The 13,233-nt window shown below is 37.4% G+C and overlaps 1 protein-coding gene and 1 long non-coding RNA gene across 2 annotated transcripts; one reads left to right on the top strand and one right to left on the bottom strand.

Annotated features, from left to right (window-relative positions):
- The first annotated feature begins 655 nt into the window (after positions 1 to 655).
- LOC134314909 (uncharacterized) lies at positions 656 to 8,845 on the top strand. The gene is made up of 3 exons (XR_010012432.1): positions 656 to 812; positions 2,159 to 2,239; positions 2,314 to 8,845. It is a non-coding gene; the product is annotated as an uncharacterized LOC134314909 (long non-coding RNA).
- A 590-nt stretch (positions 8,846 to 9,435) lies between these two features.
- LOC134314908 (protein Mis18-beta-like) lies at positions 9,436 to 12,929 on the bottom strand. Its single transcript, XM_062995720.1, has 5 exons — positions 12,577 to 12,929; positions 11,168 to 11,234; positions 10,521 to 10,643; positions 10,314 to 10,395; positions 9,436 to 9,861 (listed from the first exon to the last, which is right to left on the bottom strand). The coding sequence occupies exons 1-5, from the start codon at positions 12,830 to 12,832 to the stop codon at positions 9,748 to 9,750; spliced, it is 642 nt and encodes a 213-aa protein (XP_062851790.1). The 5' UTR covers positions 12,833 to 12,929; the 3' UTR covers positions 9,436 to 9,747.
- Between the last annotated feature and the right edge of the window lie 304 nt (positions 12,930 to 13,233).

The raw sequence follows: 13,233 nt of genomic DNA, 5'->3' as shown, positions 1-13,233 counted from the left end.
AAAGCCACAGAAGTGCAGTGAAAAAGTTTTGTTATTATATTATTGTATATGATTGTATGAAAAACCTCTAACTAAAAATGAATTAAAAAATTTTGTGTAGTTTGTTTATTTTACAAAAAGCCAGTAAAGTGGAATTTCGGTCGATAATAAATGCACATGTTTATCATTCATGTACGAGTATTTTAGCACTGCACTCTCTACTGCTTCTATCAAAAGAAGAAAACAGCCATATTTATATATCCTTTTTTAAGAAGTAAAAACACGTTCAGCTCGTATAAAACCACCTTTTAGGCAACAGCACAACTCACTGCACCACCGTGCCACCCATTTAAAAAATGATTGTGAAACATATTTACAATTGCTATTTAATTAATTAATTGCAAAATAATGATAATAGTATAAAGTATGGTATTTTCTGCTGTGATTTTTTATTTACTACATTTAAAATATTTTGAAAACATAAAACGGATAAAGATAAAATGCATTAATGTAAATTTTATGAGTGTAGAGACTTATTCACCGCGCATGCGCGACTTTACATTTCAAAGCCGCCAACAGTACAAAGGAATGTAGGCGGGGCCTTATACCGAAACTGATTGATTAAACTTCTCTCCAATCAGAATGCTTGGAGATGGTCATTCCGGAACTACAGTTGAGAGCAGGAGCAGAAATGGCGTAGCTCGGCTGCGGTGTAGTCGGACTGTGGGACGGTAAGAGGAGGATAAAGAAATCAACAACCTGGTTATAAACAGCCGGGAAATGAAGTTCAACTCGTGTGCTTTACTATTGAAGTGAACTTTTGGACAGGAAAGGTGGAGTATGATGTTTGTGTATTATATTTAACCGTGTATGCATGCTTTTTGTTTACACAGCAGTAAGCTCAGTATTATTATTCATGTTAATGTGGACACACACACACACACACAGTAAACAACACTAGTTTTTATTACATTTTTTATTTTTTACCTGTGTGCCAGACCGACATTCCTTTACCCTGCAATGCTAAAGAGCTCGAACTGTTGTACTGACACCTCTGTGGTATTTAAAGCTCCTGGTGGAACAGCAGTCGACCTTGGGAAATTTGCTTCATGCACTGTAATACAGAGTCATTTAAAATGTGCTGACCTTTACATATTTAATATAGATAAAGATAGATGGTTATTTGAATACGTATTTGATCATTCTATGACATTGTTTTGTCAAAGCAGCATACGAAACACATCAAATTACACAAATCACTGACTTACAGCTCTATACAAGAACAAAACCTTGTAAAAATACAAGTTCAAGTTTAATTGTCATTTGTACAAATGTTAGCAGCAATTGTACATTGAAATTTGTGTTGGGAGGCTTCGAAACTCTACAAACACACAAACAAGAGAAAAAGGAGAGAATAGAGAGGATACAATGGGGTGTAGGGTACTAAAAATAGAAGAAGAATAAAATTAACAAGTTTGTATAAAAAATATAAAAAGTTTTAAATTAAATAAGGTTACTGGTTTAAAGTAACAAATGTCTATAATACTGTACCAAAATAAGGAGACTAGTGTATGATGAGCATACAAACGTGTCTTTTCTATTGCACGATGACACAGCGTATGTTTTTAATGTCACAGTATCACCATTGGAGTCAGACAGGACAAGTGTGGTGTTTAAAACCCAGCTGCAGTAAAACCACTTTCTTTAAAACTCTGAGAAATCCAGAAGCTGTCTGATTTGTATCTGTCACTAATGTGTTTGTGTTTTTTGTTATTTGTGTTTTATTACATTTGTTAAAGCCTACAAGTCAAATGTCTACATTTTAAGGCATCTTGCCGTGCATGAATGTAGCCAAAGTGTAAAAAATGATGTTAAAATCCTAATAAAACATAAAGTCTACTAAAATTACAATATGGAGCTGCTAGTACTTCTTTACTGGCAATTTAACAGCTTCACTACAGTTTGAGATTCCTGAATTACTGAGGTGCATGTAGCCTCTATAATTGGAATTATTCTTTGCTTTAAACACACTTCCAGTAATGAATGCTAATAGTCTATCTTGACTACTGACGGAAATGTCTCTATAACCCAGCCCTACACTCACAGTTTGAAAGCTAAATCTTAATATAAACCTGTTTTTAATTTTTTGCACTATTAACAAATTGTTGTGTTATTTCAGAAGTCTTTCCATGTGCTGCTATCTGCTAAGAGAGGGATTTCATCATGCCTGGGGATAAGACTGCCAAAAAAGCATTAGCAGGTGAGTCAGTAAATAAATGCTTCTTGGTCCGATCCGTGATGCAATTGGTTAAACATGGCCTATATTTTGTGCAGATGAAAAGTGGGTCGACGGCATGCTGAATCTTCATCTCTGGCTTCCTTCAGATCTGATATCCATCATGCCTGGGTAGGATTTCATGTGCCATTTTGCCCTCACAGTTGGAGTCATGGAGGCTGGAATCAGTCGTGAAGTCCAAAGCATCTTTATTTCCTTTGTTTATCCACCTACACTATAGTTTAAAAAGTCAAGATCCCTAGATTAATAATGTGAATTATCAGTACTCATGATGTAAGAAATTTGAAGGACCAAAAATTCTCTGATATTTTGAATATGTATACCTTGGGGGGGTGTGGGCAGGGGGTATCACGCTCTCTAACCAGTAATATGTCACGTTGCACTAAATGGCAATAGAAAGAACATTAACAGGTATGTCATTATTCTGTTGATCTGAATTGATCTAGATTAGCTAAATGTGTTTTAAGCTCATTATGGAATCCATAAAAGAAGTCTCACTAAAGAGATATAATTTGGTTAAAGCTTTTTAATTATGTTCTATAATATAACTAATATTAATTAAGCTTAGATATAAAATGAGATGGTGTAGCACTGAGAGCTTGTGGCTGCAGCTACATACAAAAATTATTAAATAACTAGAAAATCTAACACTAACGTTGATCAGATTTATTAATTTTCTTTATTATTTTTTTATTTCACATTTTTAGACATTTATTCACAGTAAAGAGACCAGATTGTTCTCCAGATTGATGTTTAATTATAATGTAATTGGTGTAATTTGGACAACTATGTTTACAGTCAACATTGTCTCAGCAGTTTTACAGATACTAGGATTAACCCCCCCCTAATGGGCAGCCAAGGAAGGAACCAGACTTATCAGGGACCTCCACTCTTCTTGGATAGCCTAGAGAATATTGGGAATGTACATTTGGTTTAATTACATTAGCTAATATTTTGTACTATCCTTAATTATTGTGGGCCACTGGGACCTGGTTCTGTCCAAGCACATTTGAACAGTACTTTCCCCAGTGGACTAGCTAATTGTCAGATTATTTTTTCCTCTTAACTTCTAAAGAGTCAGGATATAATAATGCAAGATCCTAAGCAAATAAACAGTGCATCTGTATAATCCAGATAGTATAAAAAGTGTTATATTTAGTACTACCATATATTCTGGACTATAAGCTGTATTTTTACTGCTATACATACTGTTTTATGCAAAAGTTCAGACACCACTGGTAAAGTTTACAAAATAAGTGAACACATCATCCACAGGAAACAAACGTCTTTGCTTTTTAGGAAAACGGTAGCTCAGCAGAAATGTTACTGGGCTAGTAATCAGGAGCTTGCTGGTTGCCACTATTGGACCTTATTTTGAGGCCCCTAACCCTTGATTGCTTGGATGGTATTTTGTCACAATTATGTCGCAATAAAAGCATCCACTAAATGCTACATCTTAATGCTTAGTTATTGTTTATTTACTAAATGTAACATTTTGACAACAAGTTAAACTTGGACAGGGGTGTACATACCTTTGCATTGTTCAGTTTTGCTTTGCTTCTATTAAGGTTTATACATTAATTTAAATCAACTTGTTCCTGAATTAATGTTAAATGGTTAAAAGCAAGATTTTTCACTAAATACAGTATTGTATAGAATATACAAACCCTGTTTATAGAACCCTGTTTGGGACATTTTGCAAATGCGAGTAAAAAAAAGAATCTGAGATTTGTTCATGCTCTTGAATCTTTTATTTAACAAAAGTAGATAGAAAAGATGTCAAATGTTTTCACTGATTAACTTCATTGTATTTTGTAAATATAAACACATTTAGAATTTCATACCTGCAACACATCTGAAAAAAGTTGGAACGGGCAGAATAAGAGTTGATAAAATGTTCAATTTACACGGTGGGAAAACATTCCACAAGTGTGTGAACTGCTAACTTCCCCAGTGTGGCTAGACACAGAGTGCATGTGCTTGACTGGCCTTGTGGAACATTTCCCCACCATGTAAATTGAATATTCTATAATTTTTTTTTACCTAATTTGCCCGTTCCAACTTTTTTCAAATGTGTTGCAGTTGTATCCTAGTGGTTAAGGTGTTGGACTAGTAATCAAAAGGTCGCTTGTTCAGGCCCCACCACTGCCAGGTTACTTATGTTGGGCCCTTAAGCAAGGCCCTTAACCCTCAATTGCTTAGACAATATACTGTCACAGTTCTGCAAGTCGCTCGCCGAAGCGTCTGCTAAGTGCCAAAAATGTAAATGTTGCAGACCTGAATCAATGAAGTTGATCAGTAAAAATATTCCTTTCTTTTCTATGTGTCTGTTAAATAAAGATTCTAGCGAATTAAATAAACCACAGTTTAAAATTTAACAAAATGTCTTTACCCCTTTTATGAATTGCATTTTGCAGTATAGTGTGTGTGTGTGTGTGTGTGTGTGTGTGTGTGTGTGTGTGTGTGTGTGTGTGTGTGTGTGTGTGTGTGTGTGTGTGTGTGTGTGTGTGTGTGTGTGTGCCAGTCGTTTAGCTTTGACGTTGAATGAGATGATTTAGAAGTGATTATGCTAGATGACTGAGAGATTAGAGAATGGAATGGATCAGCGGGGTGTGTGGTTTGCACTTAATGATGAATTTTGACGTCCTCGGACGCGGGGATCGTGCAATATGATAATGGCTTTTTTGTCTTGTTTCGAGATAAATGTGTATATTGTACAAACAAGTGACGAGTTGTTCGTGCGACAAACAACAAAATCACCAATGTCTTCCATTAAATGATGTATAGTTTTCATCCGCCTACTTTTGTAGCGGGATTTTGTCGTGCCAACATTATATGTGGCCATGCATGAGTGGAACTGATGCTTGCAGAGTAGTTGTAGTGACAGTATATAATCCTAATGCATATTAGCAAATAGCGGGTCAGGCTAGTTAGCTTTATTTAGCTTTGAGACTATAGGGCTTTGGGTGAAATGGAGAAAGTGCATTTGTTGTATTTATTATGTGGTCTTTCCTTGCTTTGTCTACATCACTTCTTCTTATAGACATGATTGCTTACCTTAAACAGTCCAGATTTAGTTTATTGTCTGAATTAGCTTTTCTGAAAATAGCATAGCATAGCTAAAACGCATGACCGTTGTGTTGTCTGGGTACAGTCTTCTTTTGTAAAGTGATAAAAGACAAAAGCTGATGCTTTGTATTAAAAATTAGACTTTAGACTTAGTATTTTTTTTCTGATTAAGTACTAATCCCCTTAACACGAATTAGCTAGCTAAGTTGACAAAACATGACAAGCAAATCGCCACCTAACTTGCTAGGTAATTATAGGCTTTTAATAAGACTAAAATATTTAAAAAGGCTGAAAAACTCATTTAAATAATAAAAGGATTTAATAAACATATTTCCCAGCTTACATTTTGCTAACTATCTTTACCAGCCTGACTGATAGTGTTGGGACTTAGCTAACATGCTGCTCCTCGGTTAGCTGTTTCTATCATTACTGCTTTAATTTGGAGGATTTATTCAGCCAAAATACTAAATGCAGGATGTAAAAAGCTTGAGTATGTAGTAGCAATTAAGTAGCACTGAGGCATCTGAACTATGTAGGAGACACATTATAGGTCTAGGTAACGTGTACTTATATACAGTACACATTAGCATATATAGCCTGATAGTGATCAAAATATTTTAATGTAAATAAATACCTCAATGACTGGAATGCAAAGTCTATTTTTTAGAATCCACTTACAGATATGCAAGCCATAACTGCACATTACATTAGATATTCAGTATGAGGGTCCAACAAAAATCTGTTGCTTTGTCAGTGTCTAGCCGTCTTTACAAAATAATTTCAGCGCCGCAGGTTAGTTCGGGGACTGGCAGCATACAGCAGTTTAGGGTTTCACAACCAATATCTCTGACTGGGCTACCTGGGGTCATTCTGCTTAATATTTCTTTCTAGTTTGGCAGGGAGGAGCAGGTTATATTCCAAATCTCAGTGACAGTTCTGTCACAGTACCCATTTTAATTAGTGCCATTTTGATTTGTTGACAGTTTAAAGGGATTGTTTAATGTCTTTCTCACGGTGCTTGGGTGGCCTAATGTGTTAGCCCACAACCGCTGAGATTTTTAGCTTTCAAGCTCTCGAGTTGTACTGTCTCGGCTGTACTGTCGACCTGGTCAAACCAAAATGAGCATGTGGCTCTCACAGGTCATGGCAGTAGAGGAGTTGTAAATAAATAACTTGAAAGACGTGTGTGTGTGATGGGGGCTGGGTGAATGTTCTGTGGACAGTTCTTACCATACTGATTGACCTTTTACTGAGATGGATTATTTTCATTTAATGTTCATTAATTTCACTGCTTTTTATCCTGGGTCAGGGGTGCAGTACAGTAACACACCCCTGACAGGATGCCAATCCATCTCAGGGCCTCGTCCCCAACTCCCCCAGACATAGCTAACCATGTCTATAGGACGCTTGACCAGCTAATACAACCACTGGGGATCTTGGCTGTACTAGGTTAGTGTACAGATGGCCTATGTATCGTACAAATTGTTGACTCTTAAGTGAGTTTTTAGGGTCATGTGTACCCTTTGATAGATGCATCTTTTTTTTTTTTTTACATCAACTAGATAACTAGATCTTGCTTTAATTTAAAATGTGAATATCAGGCAGTGAATGAGTGAAAGTAGTTTAGGGCTGAACACCAGTATGCTGTACAACTACTGTTCCCATTTTGACATTGTTGGACCCTCATGATTTTAGAAGCAATAATAATATTATTATGCATGAACTCTAGTGCCAGAATTGTGTATTGTAGAATAAGTGTAGCATACTTGTAACTGGTGTGTCCACTGCAGTGGCTGTTCATTATTTTTAATGTTTATAATCTTAATCAGTGTAGCATTTTGAGATCAGTTCTTTGCAGCAGTTCTACATTCATGTGTCAGTTAAACCAAAAATATTTCAGAATGTAGTGATGAGGCTGGATATTTCTGGCAGCAAAAAGAAAGAAAATGCTTGAGAATTAGCTAATGTAGCGACGGTTCTATAAATACACTGCATGAGGTTTAATATCGTTCAGATCTTGTATAGAATTAAGCAATAGGACAGGTGGGATGGACAATTTAAAATGTTTTAATGCAGAACTAAAACTATTTCATATACCACAGAAGTTTATCGCATTGTTTTTCAAATACTGTATATCAGTGGGGTTTTTTTTATGGGAATGCAGGAAATATAAGGTAGCCACTGCATGGTAGAAGTTGGTACCAAATGTGTTGTGCTGCATGCAATAATAAAGCTTTGCTTGGAAAAAATGTAGATCTTGCAAAATATAAAAGACATGAAAGGAAAATTAAGCAAGAGGTTACGTCAGTATTCCTTCAGTTTAATCCTGATTTTGTTGTTTTGCATTTGTTCTTGATTTGTTCTATGGAAGATATGTGTATATATTTTTGTTTTTAATGTTTCACCTGTTTCATCCCTGAAATGGATAAAATGAAATATTAATGACAAGTGATTTTATAAATATTTTGATATGTTTTATCTGACAAGAATTGGGTTCCGGTCTCACTGTCAATCTAGCAACATCAGCCTTTCTTGGGTCCCTTCACTTGGGCCCATGTGGTGGCGCAGCGGGATATTCCACTAGCACACCAGCACCGAGTTTCTGAACTCCTCAGTTCTCTGTGTTGCCACCAGTCGGCTGGGCGCCATCTAGCGGGCATAATTGGCAGTGCCTGCAGCAGATACTAATTGGACACCTGATCTGCAGCGTGGCGGCCGGACTATGTGTGGGTGGGATCTTCATACGCTGTGTAAGGACCCTGATTGGCGGAAGAGACACCTGTGCAGAATGCAGGGCGAGAAGAGGAGGACTGTGCACGTGTCTGCTCGGATGCAATCTGGTATCTCTCAGCAGCGGAAGACAAAATGAGCGTGCTAAATTGGAAGGAAAATGGGGAGAAAATGCATAAAAAAAATAGAAAACACAAGAGCTCTCTGCATTATCAGTGGTTAAGCCATGATCATTGTAAACATGTATATCTGACTTACATGTTAAGGGTAAACAGCATGCTGTGATGGGACGAAAACAACACTTGCAAATATTACCAGGATTATTTGATTTTGTAAAATTCAAATTTCTGGAGGGACTGAATGTCAATTAATTAATCATTATTTAATTAATAATCTACTGAATACATAATTATTGTTTAATATCATACATTTTTTTTTACAGTTTTTATGTGCCATTTAGCAGGATAAAGCATTGTAAGGATCTGACTGGTTGTTGATCATAAAGTAACCAATCATTATAGTAGGTTAACTATATTAAAATCCAATACATGCGTTGTAAGGGCGTCAATAAATCATGTTACATGTGTATACATTATTTTTGGTTGTAATTTACATGGTTACTTGTATCACAGGTTGGGAACACTGTACGCTTGGTTAAATCTATGCACTACCGATGCGCTAGCATGCTAAAATGAACTTATTTTGTAATGAATTAAGAAAAAAATGTATCAAAAAATAGCAATAAAAACAGCATGGTGCCAATCTTACAAATGCCTGGTTTCTGATGGTCTGATCTCATTTACTGGATTCTTCAACTACAGAAAAAATCCCCAGCTTGGCAGAAACACATGAGAGCTGCACATCAGTCTTGGGCTGCTTGGCTTTTTTGGTTTGTTGTACAAGGAAAACTTAACTGAACCTGGTATTGGTTCTGTATTGCACCTTTTTAGCCTGGATTTTCCCCCTTCATCTACCAATCTAGTTCTGTCCTGATTGTAAATCTGCTGCCACTTGCACAACCCAGAACCCACCCATCTAAATAAGAAAAGCCAGATCACCACATACCCCCTCCAGCATGTGTCCAATCTGAAACCACTTCTTATCACCCGCCAGTGTCGGTTTCCCCACAGAGACCCAGATTGTGTACAGAGGATAAGTGCTAAGCTCCATGTGACACCCACATGTATGCAAATGCCTGGATCAGTCTAGAGAAGCAGCAGTGGTAAGAGACCCTGTCCGACCATCCCGTACTTAATCACTAATAATTGTGTTTGTGTGGACACATGGCCAGGTTGGTGGCTCTGCTGAGAATGTAGTAAACACAACATGACTGATGTTAATGCATGACGTGCTAAATCGAAACAATTTAAATACTTTAATTTTTCACATTAAATAACACTCCTCCAACCCAACCACAACAAGTAAACCATACATTATACATTTATGGCATTTAGCAGATGCTTTTATCCAAAGCAACTTAAAATCCTGCATGTATACAATCCAAGCAATTGAGGGTTAAACTGTGGCAACCTGGCAGATGTGGAGCCTGAACCAGCAACCTTTTAATAAGCCCTGCATCTTAACTGCTGAGCTACCACTGCTCTATACAACTACATAAACAGCAAAATTTCAAAACCAAGTCTAAAAACCAAAAGACCCACTGGAATCAGACATTATTCAGTGGTAACGGAAGAGAATGGAATGCCGCTCTGTCCAATTCTGCTCTCATCTAAAACGTTCTTCATAATCTTCATCTGCTTCAGATAACTTTCCAGATGCTGTTTAATCTGCACAGAAGATCCGAATAAGAAATATTCAATCAATTCAATAAACAATCATTGAAAAAAATGTTTATGTATGACAGTGTTATTCCATTTTTAAAAGGATGGTTGCTGTGTTAAAAAAGATTTACTATGTTACTGACATTTACATTATTATTATTTTTATTGTTATACATATTCAACCAAACAACCATGCAGTCTTGAGACTCAGGGATAGGAAGTAGCTTGGTTGCCTTTAAAAGAAGTCAGTTTGTCAAATGTTTGTCCTCCTAGAGCTTCCCACAGTTATCTGCATTTGCTATTACTGATGCAAACAAGCTGAAAATCTTAATGTGAAATAGCAAACGTCAAGGAGTGGTGTAAAGCACTGCACAAATGGCTCACACTGAATACATAACATCAGCTGTAAAGTATGGTGGAGGAGGAATGAGAATCTGGTGTTGCCTGGTGTTCCTTACCTCAATGAGGCTTTGTCCCAGAAGTCTGTTTTCAAAGCTCATTTTGGTGGCTTTTACTACTGTACCGCTTTTTAGCTTGTAGCTGAATTGTCAAAACACAAAAGCACAACAAATGACATTTACATATTTTTATAATAGTAAATAACATATTTTATAGTCCTTTAAGTATTTTGACTCTGGGGGAGGGGGTCCTGTGCAAAGACTCACCAGTTGAGAGTGTCTTTCCGTAAGAGGAACAGGTTTCTTAAAGAGGACCATTGCTGTGGAGTGGCGTGAAGGACCACACCGACAAAACGACGACAGCCGCTGCACTCCAGGACCTTGTAAGTGCTGAGACATTAATAGTAAAGTCATGTATGAGCAACATAAACCTTCTAGCTATAGTTAACAAATTCAAAAGGTAGTGTTGTGAGGCCAGGCCCATTCCAGATCTGTAATATTACCAGTCACATCTGTGTAGGCAGCAGGCTAGCTAATGGCATAGCTGAGATGTCAGCAGTAGTGAGCTAATGTGTTTTACTGTTGAGCCATCCCAGCACCACAATAGCTGGTTTAATGATGTTTTGCATGTTTTTTTAAATTAAATCTCCCTGTACTTGATTTTTAGACTTTGCACGTCTGGTCAGCAAGACTACTAAAAAAGAAAATCTAAACAACAAACATGTACCAGTCAATCAACCAGTTTGGAACATGGAGAAAGTTGTGTAAATTTGTGTTAAAAATCAGTATTTATTCAAATCAAAGAAAAGCAAAGGATTTTTGTCCCAGTAACACTGGCTGACCTTTAAAAAAATAACACCAGGGTTTCATTACTGAGCTTTGACATAACCACAATATCCTCAAATATGACTTACCTAAATGCCAGAGGACCATCCTTACACACCTGAAGTCTTCCTCTGACTGTCAAATCCTTGGTGATTTCTGCAAAAACAGATCAGGACAGAGTTAATACCAACAGCTAATTAACAAGTTAGGACATTAAGAAATTAAGACTTTAATTTATTATCAGTAATTTCTCATAATCAGGGTCACAGTGGGTCTAGAGTCCACATGAAAACACTGGAAACTAGACAGGACCCTATGGATACAGGGCATCAGCCACTCACTCTTTCATTTACATCTAGGGTCAGTTTAAAGTGAGCTAAAGGACAGAATCTTAAACCACTAGGTGATTGGGTGGTGTTGCAGTCTAATGTGCTAGCACACCACTAAGATCTCCAGCTCTCAAGTTCGTATCTCAGTCTGGCTGGGTGTTTAATGGACATTTAACAATGAACAACATTTAACATTGCTGCTGCAACTGTGACCTGTTATGGCTGGTTGAAGGCACTTGTGCGAGAGGGGGAATAATCAGGGATGCAGCACAGCATGTTTCTCCAAACGTGATACGGCTGTCTGAAAGTCCCCACCTCTGGCAGGTGAAAAGAAGTGTTTCACGACTGCACGAGTATCAAAGGAGCTGCTTCGGTCAGAGCAGGGGTGTGCAGTGGAAAAAAATCAGGGAAGTGGAAATGACAAACAAACGCTTTTATTTAGGGATGTAACGATACGCTCTATCCATGATACGATGCGATTCACGATACTGGGTTCACGATATTATTTTTTTTAAACTGAAATTTAAGACAAATGATGACAAAGTTTCCAAAAAAGAAAAGAAAATACTGTATCTGTGATTATCTTTTATTTATCTAAATAATAAATGCCCTTTTATTTCAGAGGTAGGTACAAACTATGTAAAACAATTTTGAATTAAGCCCAATTTGGCTGAAAAAACCCAAATTTGGCAACCAGGCGAGGTGTATAGCGCCAGTGCCCTCTGCTGTTTAAAGTAAATATCGATTCATTTTACATGTCAAATCGATTTGAATCGTGGAATTTTTGAATCGGTTATTAACTGTATTGTGGTGATTCATTACATCTCTACTTTTATCTAAAGCAACTTACAGTTGTAAATAAATACAGTTCAAGCAACTGAGGGTTAAGGACCTTGCTCAAGGGAAGTGGCAACCTGGTAGTGGTGGGGCTTGAACCAGCAACCTTTGCATTACTGATACCTTAGTTGCTGGGCTACCACTGCTGAATAGTTCCATTACAGGAGCATTCAGTCTCAGTTGGAAATTCGGGGTGCAAACTGTGTACTATGCATTGTTACAAAGTGCTCCTCCACAAGTCCACCAGAGATGTCTCCAATCCCCACAGCCACTACGTTCTGTATTGCAACTTTAAACTTGTTTTATTAATTTGCAGCTCACCGTGTACTTACTGAGACAGATGATCGATTTGAGATATTTAACCTCTCCACACACTCCTAGTGAATCAGCCAGCACCAGGTTGCATTTAGCACAAATCAGCACTGAACTCTTTGAATAATCTGGTCTGGTATCTCGTACATCCTCCACAACACGCAGCTGCTCCAGAATCACGCTGCTTTGGCTCAGGCTCGATGAAATAAAGCTGTTTTGAGTGCTGTCGCACGGAATGCTATCATTTGCTGAAATACCAGACGTAATGTGAGACATTTTCGTCTAATAAATGCTTTCGGGTTTTACAAAATCGCAGTTGACTCGGTTTACGGAATGTTTATTAAGTTCTCAACTAACCCAATACCCAACTTTATACTTGTAGTGCACTAGATAGGGTAGACAACTTACGGTATGTTAAATCGAGGTTCTTTTGTAATGTAGTGCACTAGGTAGGATGCACATACTCCTTTTAGAAGGCTTTACAAAGTGCACTAGTGTGTGTATTAAGCAGTTTGGGATTTGGCCAATAATGTTCATCTTTCTCTGCTCGCGGGTATGCCGGTACAATATGGCTATTCATTGGATAACAACAGTCTGCGTCATCATTTTCAACCAATCAAATCACACTACGATTTTTGAATTTCTCAACAGGCAGGGACGGACATCCAGCTGCATTT

This window comes from Trichomycterus rosablanca, chromosome 5 (assembly GCF_030014385.1).
Source record: "Trichomycterus rosablanca isolate fTriRos1 chromosome 5, fTriRos1.hap1, whole genome shotgun sequence".
Classification (NCBI taxonomy): domain Eukaryota; kingdom Metazoa; phylum Chordata; class Actinopteri; order Siluriformes; family Trichomycteridae; genus Trichomycterus; species Trichomycterus rosablanca.
This window is presented reverse-complemented; position numbering and strand designations above follow the sequence as displayed.